The 20,991-nt window shown below is 38.7% G+C and overlaps 1 protein-coding gene and 2 long non-coding RNA genes across 4 annotated transcripts in view; 1 reads left to right on the forward strand and 2 right to left on the reverse strand.

The window, feature by feature from the left end:
• Positions 1-20,837, reverse strand: part of LOC127365516 (CD209 antigen-like protein C) — a 40,164-nt gene extending 19,327 nt beyond the window's left edge. The window contains exons 1-2 of the mRNA XM_051403666.1: positions 20,693-20,837; positions 20,471-20,572 (exon numbers count right to left, since the gene is read on the reverse strand). Coding sequence (XP_051259626.1) covers positions 20,471-20,572; positions 20,693-20,762 — 172 coding nt within the window. The 5' untranslated portion in view covers positions 20,763-20,837. The remainder of the gene's footprint in view (positions 1-20,470; positions 20,573-20,692) is intronic.
• Positions 7,325-12,832, forward strand: LOC127365523 (uncharacterized). Its single transcript, XR_007885218.1, has 3 exons — positions 7,325-7,468; positions 7,589-7,690; positions 11,799-12,832. It is a non-coding gene; the product is annotated as an uncharacterized LOC127365523 (long non-coding RNA).
• LOC127365528 (uncharacterized) lies at positions 8,245-14,094 on the reverse strand. Of its 2 annotated transcripts, XR_007885226.1 has the most exons (5): positions 14,005-14,094; positions 13,126-13,432; positions 9,896-10,004; positions 8,388-8,479; positions 8,245-8,279 (listed from the first exon to the last, which is right to left on the reverse strand). It is a non-coding gene; the product is annotated as an uncharacterized LOC127365528 (long non-coding RNA). The 2 variants fall into 2 exon arrangements; XR_007885225.1 differs by lacking the exon at positions 14,005-14,094 and having other exon boundaries at positions 13,126-13,573.
• Positions 20,838-20,991: the final 154 nt, after the last annotated feature.

The raw sequence follows: 20,991 nt of genomic DNA on the forward strand, positions 1-20,991 counted from the left end.
GATTCTCATGTTGGTCATGTCCGCCAGCTGGAGAACCAGCTTTATGTTAAGCAGAAAAAAGTGAATTTCATGCCGTTCCTGGGCTTCATCATAGCCCCTGGTCAGATACAAATGGATCCGGCTAAAGTTAGCGCTGTGGCTCAGTGGCCTACACCTGATAATCACAAGAAGGTCCAGCAGTTTCTGGGCTTTGCTAACTTCTACAGGCGGTTTATCAGAAACTTCAGCGCAATAGCTTCTTCTCTTCATGTTCTCACATCTCCTCAAGCTCCATTCCTGTGGTCTCCTCAAGCTGAGGAGGCCTTCACCCGGCTCAAGGAGATGTTCACCACCGCTCCCATTCTCACGGTTCCAGACCCCAGTCGGCAGTTTGTGAGGTGGATGCCTTCAACGAAGGAGTAGGGGCGGTTCTCTCGCAGCGCTCTGCCAAGGACCACAAGCTGCATCCATGTGCCTTCCTGTCCAGGAAGCTTTCACCAGCAGAGCGGAACTATGATGTCGGTAACTGTGAGTTACTTGCTGTTAAGATAGCATTGGAAGAGTGGAGACATTGGTTAGAGGTGTCCGAAGTGATTAATCCTGTCACCGTCCATCTGCGCCTTCCCAGGTCCGTGAGGGTGCATCCTACTTTTCATGTTGGCAAGCTCAAACCGGTTAATGATAGTCCCATGGTTCCCGCAGCCCCCCCCCCACGAATGGTTGACGGTGGTCCGGTCTTCTCAGTTAAGAGACTCTTAGCAGTTCGTAACCGGGGAAGAGGACGCCAGTATCTGGTGGACTGGCAGAGCTATGGCCCAGAAGAACGCTCGTGGGTACGCTCAAGTTTTATTATGGACCCAGCCCTCATCAGAGACTTCCATGACCGTCAGCCTCAGGTTCCTGGTCCGTCAGGAGCCGTCACTAGAGGGGGGGGTACCGTCATGTCCAGGAAACTTTGTTAAGTTAATTCATTCAGCTTTGTCTCATGTTAATGTTATCTCAGCTAGCGTTAGATTTGTTGTTCTGCTGCTTCGTTCAGGTGTGTATATGTGTGTTACAGTGAGTGTGTGTGTGTTACGGTGTGTAAATTAACTTGATCTACGTGCACCGGAGTTAACAACAGAGCTACTGTGAGAGAAATAGTCAAACTCAGTAGAGCAACAAGGGACCCACCAGTGATACTGCTTTATTTTATTTTCTAACATAGGACTACAATGAGCCACAATGAGCTGTTGTACTTGTATTATATTACACTGTATATTATATGCTGCCTTAGAAGTAACACTGAATCTGCCTTGACTTACAGGTGACCTGATGAAGCTCAGGTGTTCCTAGACCCATCAGAGGACAGAGACAGCTGCAGCATCAGGACAGTCTGGGTATCCAAAGGAAGACTGATGAAGATGAACACTGACTGCAGAGCTCCATTACCAGCTCACACTTCAATATACTAGAAACCATAAACCTTGATGGAGGACATCATCTGCACAGTTTACATAAAAGTTCTAGCTTTGTTACTTACAACATGTGTAACTGGAATATGAATTAAACATAAATAAAGTGCTTTACTTTTAAGAAGAGTTTGTCATTTTTAAATTCAGTAATAAGTGTGGTTTTATATAAATAACAGGTTGTCAGGTTTTATCAAGATTTCCTGGATGTACAAGAGTTAAAAACCTGGTTCGTGTAACATCTATAAATATGAAAATGTGGAATTTAAACCTGTATTAATTACTGTAAGTAACACAATACATTACTGTCTCACATTCAAACTTTATTATGTTGGAAGATAAATGACAATATATATAAAATAAAACGTAAAACATAATTGCAGCTTTTACACATATCTGAAGGTTAACTTTGGTAATAATACTTTCAAGTTAAAATATCAGACTATGAAATATGGGTACAGTACAAGTTACTTTATTAGATGAGTAATTCCTTCAGTTATGTTGACATGTTGTACAGGAGCAAGTATTCAGGTTTCTGTTTCCATGGTCTCAGTAAACTTATGTGTATAAGGAATATAACAGATGGGAGGTTACAGTAATCATTATACTATTACTCTGATTACTTTGGTACATTCACTGGGTATTTCTTCACTAAAAACAGCTGCTTGACTAATGTTGTTAATATTATGTAATATATATAATATGTTTAACTTCACTGGGCTCTGTAGACTGTAGGTCACTGCTCACTGCTGTACCTGTAAAGACAAGCATAAAACACTGTTGGTTCTCATAGTTAAGGTATAAACACTAACATTATGTGATAGAGGTTTATATACAGTGGGTACGGAAAGTATTCAGACCCCTTTAAATGTTTCACTCTTTGTGTCATTGCAGCCATTTGCTAAAATCAAAAAAGTTAAATTTTATTTCTCATTAATGTACACTCAGCACCCCATCTTGACAAAAAAAACAAATGTAAAAATTTTTGCAAATTTATTAAAAAAGAAAAACCGAAATATCACATGGTCATAAGTATTCACCCCCTTTGCTCAGTATTGAGTAGAAGCACCCTTTTGAGCTACTACAGCCATGAGTCTTCTTGGGAATGATGCAACAAGTTTTTCACACCTGGATTTGGGGATCCTCTGCCAGTCTTCCTTGCAGATCCTCTCCAGTTCTGTCAGGTTGGATGGTGAACGTTGGTGGACAGCCATTTTCAGATCTCTCCAGAGATGCTCAATTGGGTTTAGGTCAGGGCTCCGGCTGGGCCAGTCAACAATGGTCACAGAGGTTCTGAAGCCACTCCTTTGTTATTTTAGCTGTGTGCTTAGGGTTATTGTCTTGTTGGAAGGTAAACCTTCGGCCCAGTCTGAGGTCCTGAGCACTCTGGAAGAGGTTTTCTTCCAGGAAATCTCTGTACTTGGCCGCATTCATCTTTCCTTCAATTGCAACCAGTCGTCCTGTCCCTGCAGCTGAAAAACATCCCCATAGCCTGATGCTGCCACCACCATGTTTCACTGTTGGGATTGTATTTGGCAGGTGATGAGCAGTGCCTGGTTTTCTCCACACATACCGCTTAGAATTAACGCCAAAAAGTTTAATCTTGGTCTCATCAGACCAGATAATCTTATTTCTCATAGTCTGGGAGTCCTTCATGTGTTTTTTGGCAAACTCTATGCGGGCTTTCATATGTCTTGCACTGAGGAGAGGCTTCCGTCGGGCCACTCTGCCATAAAGCCCCAACTGGTGCAGGGCTGCAGTGATAGTTGACTTTGTGGAACTTTCTCCCATCTCCCTACTGCATCTCTGGAGCTCAGCCACAGTGATCTTTGGGTTCTTCTTTACCTCACTCACCAAGGCTCTTCTCCCACGATTGCTCAGTTTGGCTGGACGGCCAGGTCTAGGAAGAGTTCTGGTCGTCCCAAACTTCTTCCATTTAAGGATTATGGAGGCCACTGTGCTCTTAGGAACCTTGAGTTCCTTGAATTCGTTCCTTCGACCTCATGATTCTCATTTGCTCTGACATGCACTGTGAGTCTTATATAGACAGGTGTGTGCCTTTCCTAATCAAGTCCAATCAGTTTAATTAAACACAGCTGGACTCCAATGAAGGAGCAGGACCATCTCAAGGAGGATCAGAAGAAATGGACAGCAAGTGAGTTAAATATGAGTGTCACAGCAAAGGGTCTGAATACTTATGACCATGTGATATTGCAGTTTTTCTTTTTTAATAAATTTGCAAAAATTTCTACATGTCTGTTTTTTTCTGTCAAGATGGGGTGCTGAGTGTACATTAATGAGAAATAAAATGAACTTTTTTGATTTTAGCAAATGGCCGCAATGAAACAAAGAGTGAAAAATTTAAAGGGGTCTGAATACTTTCCGTACCCACTGTATATATAATTAATATAGCAGTATCACACACACACACACCTGAACGAAGCAGAAGAACAACAAAGCTAACGCTAGCTGAGATAAAGTTAGCACGTCAGTATAAAGTTACACAAGAAGCATCATGAACAATAATCATCATAACTTACTCCCTGTATTTTGTTAACGTTAGCTTCTAAGGAGGCTTGATCACAGTTTGACTATTTCTCTCTCACGGTAGCTCTATCTTTACCTCTGGTACATTTACATACAGCAGCACACACACACACACACACACACACACACACACACACACACATTGGTGATTCTCGGTATAAACTTTGTGAATCTCTATAAAAATAGCAGTAGGGGAGAATATGGAGACATCGGCACCAACTGGCTTAATAAATTAACCTCACCTTATAAGTTTCATGTTCATCTTGCAAACATTTAACAAACATTTAACAAACATTTAACAAACAATAACTACGTTAGCGTAATTGAGGCTCCTGTAGCTAACAACGGTTAGCATGTGCTAGCATTACACGAACAATGAAAAACAGCATCAATTCTTAAAAATACTTAGTTACTTCCTCTGCCGTCTCTCCACAGACAGTTGGTACAATCCCTCTTTCAGGAACAGTCTTTGAGCCAGTCCAGTGTTGTACTGACCAAGGTTGTGAAAACAACACAAAGTGGTTCACACACGAAACCAAAATTAAAAAAATACAATTATGAACCTGAAAAGGGGAATAATATGTCTCCTTTAAGCATGTTTTTTGCTAGCCAATGTCTACAGGTCCAGGAAATGGTCAAAACAAAAAGGAGCTCTGTGTATCTGCACTCGATTGCTCTTACTAAACACTTTGACCCGTCTGTGACCTTAAAAGTGTAATCTAGTGGTTTGAAATTGAGTTGAGATTACGACATTTGAATTTATAGAGCTGAATCTGAATTTAGAGAACTGAAATTGAAAGTACATAAAACGTTTTAAGAATTTTTTGTGAGGCTCAAATTCAGTTTCAAACTAATAAATTCATATTCAAATTATACCATTCAGATTCAGTTTTTCAATACAGTTATTCAAGTTTAACAATACAAATTCAAATTATGCAATTCAAATTCCGTTTTTCAATGCAATTATTCAAGTTGAGCAATTCAGATTCAGTTTCTACTGACACAAAAATCAGCCCATAGTTCTGTCTCAGGAGTGTTTTCTACCAGAGCTGCTTACAGGCCCCAAGACAGTACCGAGAACGAGATGTGGGAGAGGTATGCACTGATTGAATAGGAAGGGATGGAGGGAGGAGGGAAAAGAGGATGAAGGGGTGTAGGTAGAGAAGAGCAAAGGGAGGGGTTGGGTAGGATGAGGTGAATGGATGAACGGAAAGAAAGGGAGGGTGGGTCGAGAAAACTCAGCACAGAGGTTCAGAGGTTTTATACATCCAAAGAACTTCCAGACCAGGCCTCTAATAGAGACCTGTGTTTTTTGACCAAACATGTAGCCACACCAGGCTAGTAAAGGAGACCTGCATCTATTGGGACCCTGCTTTTATTAGACGTTTTACGGTACACAGTATATGCAGTAGGCCTGTAACCCAGCATTTGGTTCACTTCTGTGGAGAAAAGTAAATGTAAATTGTTAAGAACATTGTCTAACAGAACAATGGCCAAGCATCGGGGATGAATTTTAATTTGTCAAGAAGTCCGACCATTGAGTCGGTTTGATTGTTAAAAATAATGAAAAAATAAAAATAAAAATACATACATACAATTGCCATTATAAGAACATTTAGCTCTAGCAATAATAGTATTTAAGTTAATAATAATAGTTAGAGTGACTGTAATTATCATAGTATTAACTGGTAAGTTCCATGTGATAATAATAATAATGATAGAGAGGGAATTGTTAGGTAATAACTGTAATATCATGATAATAATTAGTGTTGTACTAATACATTATATGCAAAGCAATAACCTATATTAATAAAGACACTTATATCAGTAATAATGATGGTTCATTGGAGTGGAGAGAAAGAAAGTAAAAAGAGAAGAAGAAATGGGAGAGTGGGATCGAGGGAGGACTGTGTGTGTGTGTGTGTGTGTGTGTGTGTGTGTGTGTCTTCAACAGAAAAGTGGGGATCACAGTGTATGTGTTATGGCAAATACTTTATGTATATGTGTGAATGATTGAATGTAGGATTATTGTGGATGGTGGACAGGGAAACAGACATGATTCACTCGTTACCACTGAGTGAAGACAGACAGATGTCCACAGAACTGTTGCAGTATTACAAAAGTCACTAAAACTGTTTGTTGATGCTATTTCTCAATGAGACTTTCATACAGCCACACAATAACAAAGTCAAATATCCTCTACTGCGTGCACTAACTGAGTTAGCTCATGTCAACACCTTTTTTATATATTTCTTATTCAGACTTCCACTATATCCCCTATTCACAGTTAACAGTCAAAAATGAAGGTATAGTAAATAGAAAAAAGGCCTCATTACATCACATTTATATAAATTAGGAACGTTTTAGATGTTGAAAGATTCCTGTTTATATGCTAACAGCATTTCTCATCTGATAGTTGTGCATAAAGTACAAACAAGAGTATACTTTTATATACTTTCCTTCTGTATCAGAAGCCTGTTGTCCCACTCAGCTCTATGCATATAACTCAGTTTAACCCCCTGCAGTGTAATCGTGTTTGAGGATCGATAACTGAAATTTATGAAAAGACAGATGGCTTTACAGGGACATTGCATGTGATGATTTACACACCGACCATATTGTATTATGTAAAAACACATACTGTTAATTAGACAAGTAGTCTAATCCATTTTGACTTCACTAAAATGAACTTGATGCATCCCTCAGTCAACTTAAAATATGTGTACATAGAAACTGAGTGTAAATGCAACAGGAAATGCAAATAGCTGCACAGTGTTGTGAGCAGTACAATATTATGTCTGATCTGTTCTGACAGTGTGTGGGATTTTATCACTTCCTTTTTTCATTCTCTAATGTTAACCTAAGTTTGTTGCCATGGCCACCATCTTTCACTAACCACAAACAAAGTTTCTCAAGCTTTTAGTTGCCCTATCTCTACCTCAATCATCCTTCTGTCACATGGCTGTAGTAAGGTTGAAAAATTTGTTTTGTAGTATTTTGAATATGAACATTCAGTCTAGGTTTAAGAAAATAAGCAGCATTAAGGTTCCCCCAGAACGTCCAGTAGCTGCAGAAGACCAGAATTTGTAGAAGATTGGTCATTAAGATAAGAAAAATGCTTCATCATTTCTCATTTTATTGTTTGAATGGCATTTTATTTTCTCTCACTGCACTGGACACTCTTTTTTTTAAATCAGCAGGAGAAAATGAAAGAATAGAAAATATTTTTCATCATATTCCTTTATACTTCTTATGCTTCGTTGTTGCTTTTTCAAGTGAGATGATCAGAAACTATTTTCTGAGGTGGGACTTCCTGTGAATAAAGGAAAACTGAACCCACCTACAGTTTTATCATTAATGTGAAGAGTAGCTTGTGCTGCAGAGCTTACCCACAGCAGAACATTTGGCATGCTTATGAGCGATGGAGGAAATCTATAGGAATGATGAATATGACGACTGTGCTGACTTAAGAGCATCCCAGAATCAGAGAGGTAAGAATAATGATTCAGACAGAGAGGCTGACAGACTGAGCTCTGCAGAAATGTGTATTATTACCTGTCATTAATGCTGTTGTATCATTTACTGTATTCACTGGTCTTTTCTGTGTTCAGGTCCCAGGAGCTCAGAGAGGAGATTTCATGGATCTGTTGTTCTCTGTCTGGGTCTGCTCACTGTTCTCCTGCTGGCTGGACTCATCTGCCTCTGTGTCCACTGTGAGTCTAAATCAGATTCAGAGGTTAAAGTCAGGCTGGATTGTGATGATAGGAGCATCATTCTACTCTGAAAGATGTACATGATTTTCCTACGTGTGATTATTTTTGTCTGATAGGTTTGTTTGATTTATTGTCTTGTCTCAACACTGTAAAAAATGTCACTAATGGTTAGTTAAAAAAACATGATGGCAAGTGACACGTAGAACAATTGCATAGATTTTAAGTGCTACAACTTTGATTAAAAAGTACTGAATAATTAATAGAAAAACCAAAATTTGTACATTGTAATAACAGCAACAGTTAAAATAAGTTGGACCTGGTAACAACTTGACAAATGATAACACATAGCTCTAAAATACAAAGTAAATCCAAGTTAACTTCATACGGAAACGGATTTATATTTAAAGAGTCTGAGCAAAAGTTATTTCGATTAACCAAATATCTGATGGAAACTTTTTTATATTTACTAATTATCTAGATAAAAAATATTTTACACACACATATTTTACATATTTAACACATTCACACAGTTCAAATTCAAACTTACAACTTACTTTATTATTATCTCAGATAGCAGTTTTTCATGGGCCTAGAGCAAAATACAGCACAAAGGAAAATACAATATTTTTATTTCTCTGTATCTAAATTAATTATTTAAATTCAGGGCAGCAACCCAGAGATATTTCATGCACTCTACCATTTTATCGATGATGTTGTACTAGTCTCGATGCTGTACATTTTCATCTTTTGCATGGGAAGGTCTTGTGACACGCTGTCTTCATCAGCTTCCTTAAATAGCAAGAATATTTCAGCATGTACAGCTAAAGGAGAAGCAGAACTGTATGAAAATAATGACTGCATTTTGCGATTTGACTTTCCCAAGACATAGTGAGAGAGAGAGAGAGGGACAGAGAGAGAGAGAGAGAGAGAGAGAGAGAGAGAGAGAGAGAAGCCTTATAAAACACAAGAAAATTATCAACCAAAAGAAGGCTAAATACACGGATGATGAATCAATCAAAATCGAAAAGGCTATAGACCAAAATTATTTTTGGAACCTGTGGGGAAAAAAATTATTCAACCAAGTATAAAGATAACATTGCAATACAGAATGGCAATATTTTGAAAAACTCTAATCCTTAATTTATATCAAAATCCTGAACACTATGGTTTAAACACACATCAGATGTCCATAATTCACATATTGAAATCATTAGAAATGGCAGAAAAGACAACCAAAATGCTTTGGGCAGTCCAATTACATTTGAAGAGCTACAAGAAAACTGCCTGACCTTGAAATGGAAAGGCTTGTGGTATTGATGGTATCAGGACAGAAATGTTGAAAGATGTTAGCTATAATCTTAAAATGGCAATATTAAAATTATTACAATTAGTAATAACATGTGGCATATATCCTGAAATTTTGAACAAGGGACTGATTAGTCCTATTTTGTCAACTCAAACATTATTTTTTTTTTTAAAAAAAAAAAAAAAATAAAATTTTTTTAAAAAAAAAAAAAAAAAAAAAATTTTAAACCTTATTTTTTTTTTTTAAAAAATTTAGAAAATAATTTGGGGTTTTTTAAGTAAGGATTTTAAAAACCCCTCCCAAAAACTTAAAATTTTCCAAATGTTATTAAATCAATCCTATAAAAAGACATAATAATATAATAGTTATTTTATGCACATAACCACTGACCATTGATAACCATTGCAGGTTGAAGGTTTTGGTGTCCAATCAACAACGTGAAACAGAATCAGTAAAATGATTATTTGACATGTTTCAAACATGAGAGGGCCAATTTAAATACATGCACAACTTTAAATTGTTGTCATAAAGTCTATCTTTATGATTGCTATCATGTTCATTTTTTGTTGACACTGTCAGAAGTGTTAATAAAGTACACTTTATATGTTTTAGCATTGAGTTCATTACTGTTTAAGATAAGGTACTCGACTGCCCTATATTCAGAGGTGTTTTTAATATTTTGACCTGCACATTTATGTAAATATGAAGTCCAAAGAATTAGAAACAACCTTACAATGCAGCTCAGTACTGATACCCTTTTAAGTGTGACCTAAACATATAACTGAATGTACACATTTCCAACAATGTCAATAAAAACTGACCATTATAAACACACACAGGCTAACTCTAATTATATTCTAGCAGTCTGATCACAAAATATTTGCAAGTATAATACTCACTGAAGAATACCTTGAGTAGGATACCCTGCAACCTCAACCCCATGGTTCCCCATTTTGTGCAGAAGAGGTTCAGAATTCTTGGAGTGTCAAGATGCAACTCAATCCAGATCTAAAACATAAATAATGAAAGCTGCTTTAAAGCCACAAATATTACAAATATATTTTCTAAATTTTAATTTTCTTAAAACATTTTGAAAAGTAATAAGTATATCATCTTATGACCTTGCTATTTGTGCTCGCTAATAGAGGAGCCCCTGTGAATTGGGGATAAACATTAATACAACACACAAGCCAGAGCATGGACACAAGAGTATATATAGCTCACTTTGTTTAAAAATGTAAGAGACTAATGCTACTTTAGTTAGTAGCAAATGCTACTTGAGTTCTGTTTACTGGAGAAGACAAAATGCAGTACATGAATCATAATTATTTACCTCTGAGATCAAGAACGTTACATTATGCACAGTGGCCACATTTAAAACATTATGCACTAATGTGGTCAGTTGGCTACGAGCTAACTAGCACATTAAAGTGGGGGAGAGGTGGAAGCACAGGCTGATGCCAGGAAAACTGCTAAAATTACATTACAGAATAACATTGCTCAGTAGTTCGAAAAAAGTCATATAAAAATTCTATCATTGAGCCGACCACTTTTTCAGTCCTTTCCATGCCCAAAAGACAACAAACTGACTTTAAATCACTTAATTTTGACTTACAGCACAGTACATTTGGTATGTTTGGTAACACAAAACAATGTTCAACAGCTATAAAAACTCATTTATAAATTGTTCATTAACTAACAATAATTAAAAAGTTCTTACCTTTGGAAAAATAGCGTCCCCTGAAATGTGTGCAAATGATTATTGCCTTGGCATAAAATGCCTTGGGCGGAAGTCTATGGTAAAACCAAAGACCTCACAATGAGTAAAATTGTTTAAAATTCAGATTTTTTAATTTTTTCCCAGATGTTATTGAACCAATCCTTTTATATAGAAGTAAAGTTTGGGGCCCATTAATTAAACAAGAGCACTGGGACTCAAAGCCAATTGAAAAAGTACATCTGGAGTTCTGTAAAAATATACTGAGAGTCCACAGAAACTGTCCAAACCATAGCTGCAGAGCAGAGCTGGGGCAGTTCCCTCCATTAATTAAAAAAAACATAAAATGACATTTTGGAACCATATGATAGAATCTGGTTTATACAGACACAGATCATACATACAGCACCAAAGCAATCTGAGCCCAGATAAAATACTTGGTATGAACCAAAAAAGGACATTATATTCATATGCCACAGTGATGCTATGGAAATAATCCCCTACTCATAAGTAAAACAAATTGACAATAAACTAAGATATTTCAAGCAGAAAGGTAAGGTGAAACCAAAGACCAATGAGTCAAATTTATCAAAATTCAGCATTTTTGAATTTCCTGATAAAATACAGTTCACTAACAAAGACCACGCCATCGGATGTATGAAATAAGAAAAGTCTATTGCACATAATGAATGAATGTGAACCGATTTGGTATACTGAGGGATGAGGACACTTTTCAAATAGAGCAGGTCTAGACCGAACTCTTTATAACATTATTTACAGAGACCCAACAGTACCACCATGAGCAAGCACTTGGTGACAAGGGCAAGGAAAAACTGCCTGTTAAAAGCCAGAAACCTAGGACAGATCCTTCGGCTCTAGGTGGGTGGTTGTCTGTCTCGACCAGTTGGGGTGAGAGAGAGAGAGAGAGAGAGAGAGAGAGAGAGAGAGAGAGAGAGAGAGAGACACACACACAGACAGACAGACAGACAGCAATTTTACTATAATGTCATGTAATAAAGAATCTTTGAATATTGAATCTTTGAATATTGAATCTTTGCTTTGTGTGCTTTTTGTACGTCTTACAGGTGCAGTGAGGAAAAATCGCATGACAGACAAAGCCACTGTACGGAGCCTCTAAAGGGACATGGGGAAAAAAATGAAACGTTTCTAGTGCGCACTAGATATGGATCCGGTGTTGTGGCGAATCAACACATGGCTAATTTTAATATTCAAATGAGTATTAAACTAATTTGTCTGTAACTAAAAATGAGTTTGAATTTGTCAAGAAATCAGATTAATGAGTCAGTTTGTTAAAAATAATTTAAAAAAAATACATAATACAGAGCATTGTATTAAAAAAAACATAAATTCATTTAAATCACTTGTTTTACACAAACTTCTTGCAGTGACTGAGTTCATTATTTGGGTTAATTGTACAGCTTTGTATATAAAATGAAATAGCCACGACAGATTGATCTTTCCTTCTCTGACTGTTACTGCTACTTGCAAGCCATAGCTATAAAAAGAAACGGTGTATGGGTGTCACTGTGGACGGACACTGCCATCACATCATCTTGGGTCAACCAGATCAGGAATATCCAGCTTATCTGGATCTTTCTGGCCAAACTGGTTCAGGAAGACCACCATCTTAATGAAGCAGCAGGTCAGGATGAAGGACATGCTTTTGTCTTTGTGGGAGAGTCTGTGGAGCAACTCTTTGAAGTTGTCTGTGGCAAAATTTTGCAACTCTGTTGCCATTATTTTATAATGCTCCTTTTTTAGTAACCTGGTGTCCGGCATAGGACTACAGTCAAGAGGTGAAAGCCACTATTGTGGAGTGTACTCCAACATGCAAATCAGCATGCATGAACTCATTAACACTAGCATGGGCTTCAAATTCATCCAGAAGTGGAGTTTTGGACGCAGTAAAAGTCCATATGGGTGTTTTCAAGGACATCTTTATTGTGTTGCTACAACTGTCCGCTCTGTTGATGTAAAAAATGGTGACATTATTCTGGGATTTTCTTACTGGGACTCTATTGCTGCTCTATGAAAGGAAGATGCCAGGGGTGCCAAATGTGGCACAGTGGGACGAGACAATTAAACAGTTTTTTGTTCATTTTTGCTGCTCTAGCTGCTTGAATGTGACTTTTTACCATGGGTGGAAAAATTCATGGTTCGTACAAAATATATTCTTATGATGTCAGTGTTGCTTCTGTGATGCTTTTCAAAACAGACAAAGTGCTATAAAGACAATGAGTAAAGGAAAAATACATCACAGAAAAGCCAGGATGGCAAATAGACATTTTGGTAAAACAAGCAGCTTTAGAGCAGAACAAAGCTCCTAAATGCTCCAATGCTCCTAAAAAAACACAATTCAAACTGAAGTTAACTCATTAAAACCAGACTCACAGTGCACACTGAGGGCGATGAGTCCAACCAGCAGGAGAACAGTGAACAGCCCCAGACAGAGAACAACAGATCCATGAAATCTCCTCTCAGAGCTCGTGGGACCTGAAAGATCAGTGAATACAGTCAAGTGTACAATATTAATAATGACAGATGATAATATGTATCTGTGCACAACCTCTCAGTCTGACTGAACGGTCTTACCTGTCTGATTTGCTAAAGGTCTTGGGTCGACGGGTTTATATTCAACTTTGACATAGATCTCCTCCATTGCTCATAAAGTCACCAACTATTTCCTAGAGAGTCAGCTCTGCAGCACGGCTACAGCACAGCAGAACGATGATATAAGTCACAATTTCTCTGCAACTTCTGAGGAAGTCACAAGTTTCAGAGGTGATAAAAATAGTTTGTACAACAATTAACCAACTGAAACTCGATTTCTCACATGAACAGATACTGTACATAAGAGTGAAGTCCCTAGATACACTGTATACACTTTATTTTAAGCTTGCACTGTTGAAGAAGTTAGCTGAATTGGCGACTTCAAATGACCTCTAATGAGGAGAGAATGAATAAATGTAACTCTAGGACCCCTCAGAGAGGAATGATTGAGTCGCTTTATTTTATATTAACATTCTCAAATTTAATTTGCCCTAAAAATGATAGGTAACCCTTTCAAACACCCCTGCAACATGTGTATTGGAAAAATTCAGCAAAGGACAAAAATATCACGTCTTATCAAGGTCTTGTGAGTTACCAGGTAAGACAAAAGGCTATTTTGGGAAATGCTCATTTGATTTCTTGCTTTGAGTTCAATGAGAATGAAACATTATTAAGGACTGGAAGCAACAGGGAAACCCCTTGTGTGAGCTCAGCACTTACCATTATCCAGCAGCGAGTTCTATCTTCAGAGACATTCATGTGATCCCACAGACGTCTTCAGTCAGCCCAGGAAAAAAGACACGTCTTCCCAGGGTGAAATCAAGGTTCAAATTTTGTTGTCTTTTTGTCAAGTATTTCTATGGATTGACACAAAATTTGGTCCAAGATGCATCAACTTACTGACCCATGAGGTACAACCACACTGAGTTTACTGCTCCTGTAATGATCTCTTGAAGATGATGATTACAGTCTCACTGGAATATCAACTCCCACCATAACAAAGAACAACAAATGACCACCAATACACCAAGTCTCTTGTGTGTAATTCACTTTTTGTCATTTCTTTAAAAACAGGTATTTCCTACACAAACCACTGGTCATCAATGTAAAGTAATGGATCAGTTGCTCTGTCAGCGACTCTATTAACATCAGTCCAACTTATTGTTGTTCCAACATGTTTAACGCTGTGTTTTATCCTCGATGGGAATGAATATTTGTTTCACACTTTGATCAAGTTCTGCACATTTTGAAAGCTTGGTCAGCTTCTCCTTTCCTGTGCTTAGATATGCTTTGTGTTAGGCTTGTCTATGTTGAATAGACAACCACATTCTAAAGATGGTTAGAAGATAAAAGTGACGTTGTTGTGTTCTTTGTTTGAGAAAGGACCTTAAAGGAAGTGTAGTCCTCAACTTCTTTTATTTGAGAGAATAAGTAAACAACACAGCTGTGGGTCCGATCTGCTTCACTCGAAAGGTCCGCAGGATCAGGCACCAGGAGCACAGTCTGCTCCCTCTTTTTATGAGTTTGTTATTCTGGGTGTCATCCTTCCTGATTAGTACATGTGTCACTATCTTTATTGGTCCTTATTTTGGCAGAGGCGGTTTCTTTGTATAATTCTGCAATGACCACTGTCCACACTCTGCCCATCACCTCCCAGGCTGGAGGTACTAAAATGTAATCAAAAAGGACAAAGGGTGCGCTTACTTACAGTGGGTGCTTCACCAGCTTATTGATTATTTAATTTAATTTTGAGTGAATGACTAAGGCTCAGTGTGTTTCTCATTTAGAGACTATTCTAAAACCTGCAGGCAAAGGTCACCAAGATAATCAGGAAGGACCTGTGACTGTGTCAGCAGAATATTTCCCTACACAATGCCTGTTTTTTTCCCCACACCCAGTATAACAAACCCTCTTCACATGTTTTATTGTACAAATATCTCACACTAGCTAATTGAGCTACCTAGCTAACAGCAGCTACAATAGTTATCAGCTAAAGTAACCACGCACATACATACAACAAGCAATGCTATATGTCCTTTAGGAAAAATATGATGCAGTTTCACCAAAATCTGTTATAAAGTTGTGTTTTTGTACAGTAATCAGTGACGCCCAGCCAACCTAATTCTTGTCTCGTTTGTGGTCTGATAACAGTAAATTCAGAATCTAATCCAGTGCCCCATATCGCTATTTTCCAAACTAAGCTGTTGCTAGCTGTTGTATACTATTGAGCACACCACTAAGAAAATGAGGTGGTGCTCACAAGCACTAGTTGCTGCCTGATATAGCCAGACCCATCTCCACATTGTTTAGTGCTGTACCAGCTAGTTGCTGGCTGTACAAAGAAATACTGCGGTCATGTGTTCCTCCCCCACCCACCTTTAACATGCCATGAAGACACAAATGTAGTAATTACTATATATATATATATATACAATAATAGGGGCAGGTTAGTGGAAAAGTACTGAGATGGCTGAGTTGAACAGGTGAGGAGGAACGCAGACTGTGACAGTGGCAGCCTTTCTTACTATGCTTTCTGCAGTTTACGCTGGTGAGTAGTTCACAGGTTTGTGTCAATGTATCTGAATGTGGGTTTAGAAGTTTTTAAATAAGATTGTAAAGCTTCTAAGCTCTTTGCAACGCCTTGTGCTGAAGTCAGCCCCAAACTAATGCAACAGATTGAAGCATTCAGCCCTCTGAGTGGCTGTGATGTCAGTATACGGTAAGAACCAGTCTTCTGTTCATGGAAATGGTCTTATAGCTGTTTAGAATTTAAATAAATCTGCTCCAAAGAACAGATGTGATGTATATCAATGTAAAATAAATCATAAACTTAGTCTTAATAATGTTGTTTCCAGAGGTGTATAGTAACGAAGTAGATGTACTTTGTTACACTACTTAAGTAGTTTTTTTGAGGATCTGTACTTTACTTGAGTTTTTTTTTTTAATCAAGACTTTTACTTTTACTCTACTACATATAAAAGTTAAAAAATATACTTTTACTCCGTTACTTTGACGTTTGCCACCTCGTTACTCGTTACAAATTAAAATAGAAATCTAATTAATCATCAAAGGATTATCTGGAATGGGCGTGTCCGAGAGGACGAGAAGAACAACATACGGTACTCTCGCGAAGATAAGAGGTAAGGGCGGGATGCGCGGGGCGGCGGAGATCAACATGGCTACCTCCGCAGTTAACGCTGATGAGGAAGACAAGAAAGACGTTACCACACTGACAGCATCTCCTTCGGTTGAAGACGACAGTCACCCGCCGTGGTCATACCTGGCAACAGTGTTTGGCTACCTTGGGATGGGGGAATATCCTAAAACATACAGAATGAAGTGCCTCTTGTGCCTACCACAGTGCCACGGGATAAAGGTGTTTAAGAACTCTCCATCCAACCTTAAGAAACACAAGGGGAGAACCATTTTTGGTTGTTTTGCTTCTTTTTATGCATACTATAAAAATACTTTGTACTTTACTTGTACTTTTGATACTTGAGTATATTTTTTCACAAGACACTTTTGATATTTAAGTACATTTAATGTGAGCTACTTTAAGACTTTTACTCAAGTGATTTTCTTATGGGTGACTTTAACTTTTACCAAAGTCATTTTCAGTGATGGTATTTGTACTTTTACTTAGTTATTTTTTTCAAGTACTTTATACACCTCTGGTTTAGCCTGTCCTGTCTCATTGTACTTCTAAGAAAGGATTTGATCCTTTTCAGTGTACTGAAACACCTCTCTGACTCTGCAGATGATGGGGGTTGTGATGGCTATTTGGGTTACTTTCAGTGTTTCAAAAAAAGTGCTCTGAAGGTTGTTCTCAGTCATTCTCAAAAGTGAGATTGCAGATGTTAAGCCCGCAAACTCCACACTGCTGTACATGACCATCAGTTTATCCCTGCAGATCACTGGGTAATGAGCACATGGAATGTCCAGCTGCTTCTGCAGGAAAGTGTTCTTAAACAGTGGAAAGATTTCAGGGTCAATATGTTTGAAAGACACCAAGTGCCTGGCTTTCTTATTATTATTATGTGACAGCACTGTGCGGCTTTTGACACATTATCAAACCACTGCATCCTGCACGGCGTTGCAGCAGCTGCAGCTGTGTCCACATCTGGATGTGGCTGATTGTCATCTGTGGTCAGAAGTTCAGATATGGATGACGGAAAATTCTTCTGGGCCTGTCTCGTTTTGAGAGACCCTGTGATCTGTTTCTGAAGAATGCTGTAGAGAATATCTACACGCATGAGGGCAGAGTGGAAAGAAGATAAAACGAAAAGAAAGCTGATGTCCCCCAGAAATGTGGACAGGATGTGTGCTTGTTGGATTGACATGCTGTCCCAAGACTGATCATCCTGTACTTTTTCAAAACACTGTTTCAAAGTGTCCTGATGTTCAAACATGGTGTGGCTGGTGCAGCTTTTAAAGTTCCACCTTCTTTGTCCTGACGCTGGGATCCTCCTGCCACACACTTTATCCAGGACTGCAGTTCTCTTGGGGGACTTGGAGAAAAACGTTGGCAAAAAATATTCTGACGGCTGTGTGAGATGATGAGGTTTAACTGGTGGGCATAGCAGTGCACAAAGTGTGCGCGAGGGAACGTTTACTTTAACCTGGCCTTTAGCACCGCTCATTACAGCTGCCCCGCCATATCTCATATGTGCGATCAGTTTGAACGTATATGGCTGCAGCTTCTCCAGCAGCAGTTATTCAAGTCCCGCCGCAGTTCTATCCACTAACGGGGAGAAACATGCCCCGCTGGAGTCAAGTGGGAGGTTCATCGGACCCCTGCAGGGCGACCTCGTGTCCCCCACAAAATGTAATACAGTCTACAATCTGTGAAAGTGAATGACTGTTTTACTTTACCGGCTTGTTGTGTCTCTGTACAGCGGCCCTCATTAAGCTGACAGGTGATGTTCACTTTAACCAGCAATGGCAACTTTACTCTATTTCCAATGTGGCTCGTGCTTCATGTTTTCTAATTTTGTCGTATAAATGTTTCAGATCCACAATTCCTTGTTGGGTCCAAACCATGTCTCCTCCAAAAAGCAAACATGGGAAACAGAAAAGTGAATTCCTAGCTACACTTGCCAGTCCTTTCCTTAAAACCACGTAACACAAAAGTTAAGATTTTGTCTTTTGGATGATGTGTCCCCAATCTCTTCACTTCCAATTTTCCCTCCAAAGACATTAAAGAAAATTAAATAATTCACCTTGTTCATGTTCATGCTAACGCCCGCCATTACTACAGTTGCTGACTTCCCTCTCTCTGCGTTCTACTACGAACGAGCCTCAATGTTCTGTACAGTGGCTACTGCGCTGTGATTGGTCGAAAGTCACTGAACTGTGGCTACTGTGCTGTGATTGGTCGAAGGTTACTGGTCTTTGTGCTGAATGAATTTAGCCCAAATGGGCAGTAAATCAAGGGGGCGTGTCACGACACCAGTCAATCAAAATTGAATGGAAGCGTACGCTACTGTGCTTGGGCTGTAAGAAATAAGTCCATTCAAAGGAAAAACCCAGGATATATCATATATCCTTTTTTTCTGTCACTGTTTGGTGCTGCTGCTGCTCTAGGTTCCACCAAAATTTAAAACAATATGTTCTAAGGTTTTTAATAATAGTTTTTCATCTTTATTGTAAAAGACGGGGGGCTTAGCCCTGATATGGAGAATCCAACCCAGACCTTATTGATTTATTACAATCTATCTATTGAGATTTTTTTTTTACGAATTTCAATATGAACACAATAATATAATAACACACACACACACACACACACACACACACACACACACACACACACACACACACACTGTACCTGCTCTTCCTCACTTTTTATCACCGCTAGATCTGCTCCTCTGTTTCTGCAGTCCTCTCTGGCTTTATCCCAGGTACCAGACTCAGTGGAGAAGAGATAACAGCGGTCCTTAAACATCTTCCATCCTTCAGAACAGTTTTCACTGTAAGATAAACATACAGACACATTACAGACCAACAAGACTCATGTAAATATTTGTGAAGTTATCTCTGTAGATGTCATTTTCAATGAATGACCCTTCAATGCCCCTCAATATATGTTCATTTGGTTGGTGATTTTTCTGTCGATATAAGAGGATTTACTGTCACAATGTAGCGCTGTGCAGAGATAGAGGCCACAGTTGTGCCAGTGGTCCATCATAATATACTGTTTGATTTAGTTGTGATTAATGAAAGGTTACGTTTGAAAGCCTGAAACTGGTTTCTCATAAAATACATTAAAATATCTTACCACAATGCAGGATGACTTAATCACTGGATTTCTGAGTAGCAAGTGAATCTAAGCACTTCATGCAAGGACTCACCCAGTTTGGACTCTGAAGTCTTTCCAGCTCTTGAGTCATTTCAGTGATTCTGGCATTCAGCAGGTCTCTCTCTTCAGTCAGGGAACAGGACTTGTTGTCACTGGCCTGAAGACGCTCAGTCAGGTTGGCTTTGATAGAGGAGAGTTCTGCAGCTGAACGCTGAGCGGAGACATGGTCTGAAATAATCAAGAAACACTTCTCTGAAACACCAGATACCTACTGGAAGATCACAAACATAAATCAGTGTGGCTTTCAGCAGTAAAGTTATGCCACTAAAATTACAATGAAAATATTTCAGTCAGACAACTCACATTTGAAATGTTTATTACAGTACTATAGTCATTTAGATTTTGGCATCTGGGCTCCAACCTCATCATTCCCCACAGATATGTTTACATAGAAATATTGGGGAGTGATGAGCAAATACCTTATTCCTAGTCAGAGTCTACAGGTGGATGCTTGGGTGGTGGTGGGGCTTACAGAGCAGCAGCAGCAATACGGATGCAGGGCAACAGCGGCATTGGCAGAGCAGAGGGAGAGCTGGGGAATTGTGCAGTTTAAATAGACCGCCAGATTGGAAGGGTGCGCTTGGTTAGTAATTATGGAGTGAGGCATGTCATGTGTGTATAGCAGTGCAGCTGGAGTTGACTGCCTGAACTAGCTGGCTTCATTCCATATTATGCTTTAAACAAACAAAATATAAATGAGAAAATCGAAAGTAAATCAAACAAAAATTTAAAAAAGTGACTGAAAAGTGAGTGATTTTCAGTGAAGAATTATCCTTCTATAATCACAATCCAGCCTGACTTTAATCTCTGGATGTGATTTAGACTCACAGTGGACACCGAGGCCGATGAGTCCAACCAGCAGGAGAACAGTGAGCAGACCCAGACAGAGAACAACAGATCCATGAAATCTCCTCTCTGAGCTCCTGGGACCTGAACACAGAAAAGACCAGTGAATACAGTAAATCATACAACAGCAGTAATGACAGGTAATAATACACATTTCTGCAGAGCTCAGTCTGTCAGCCTCTCTGTCTGAATCATTATTCTTACCTCTCTGATTCTGGGATGCTCTTAAGTCAGCACAGTCGTCATATTCATCAGTCACATAGATTTCCTCCATCGCTCATAAGAGTGCCAAATGTTCTGCTGTGGGTCAGCTCTGCAGCACAAGCTACTCTTCACATTAATGATAAAACTGTAACTGGGTTCAGTTTTCCTTTATTTACAGGAAGTCACACCTCAAAAACATAGTTTCTGAGATAATCGCCTGTCATCTCACTTGAAACAGGAACAAGAACTAGACTATACTAGAATGAATAAAATGTATACATAAATGTATCATCTTCATC

Source organism: Dicentrarchus labrax, unplaced genomic scaffold (genome assembly GCF_905237075.1).
Source record: "Dicentrarchus labrax unplaced genomic scaffold, dlabrax2021, whole genome shotgun sequence".
Taxonomy (NCBI): domain Eukaryota; kingdom Metazoa; phylum Chordata; class Actinopteri; family Moronidae; genus Dicentrarchus; species Dicentrarchus labrax.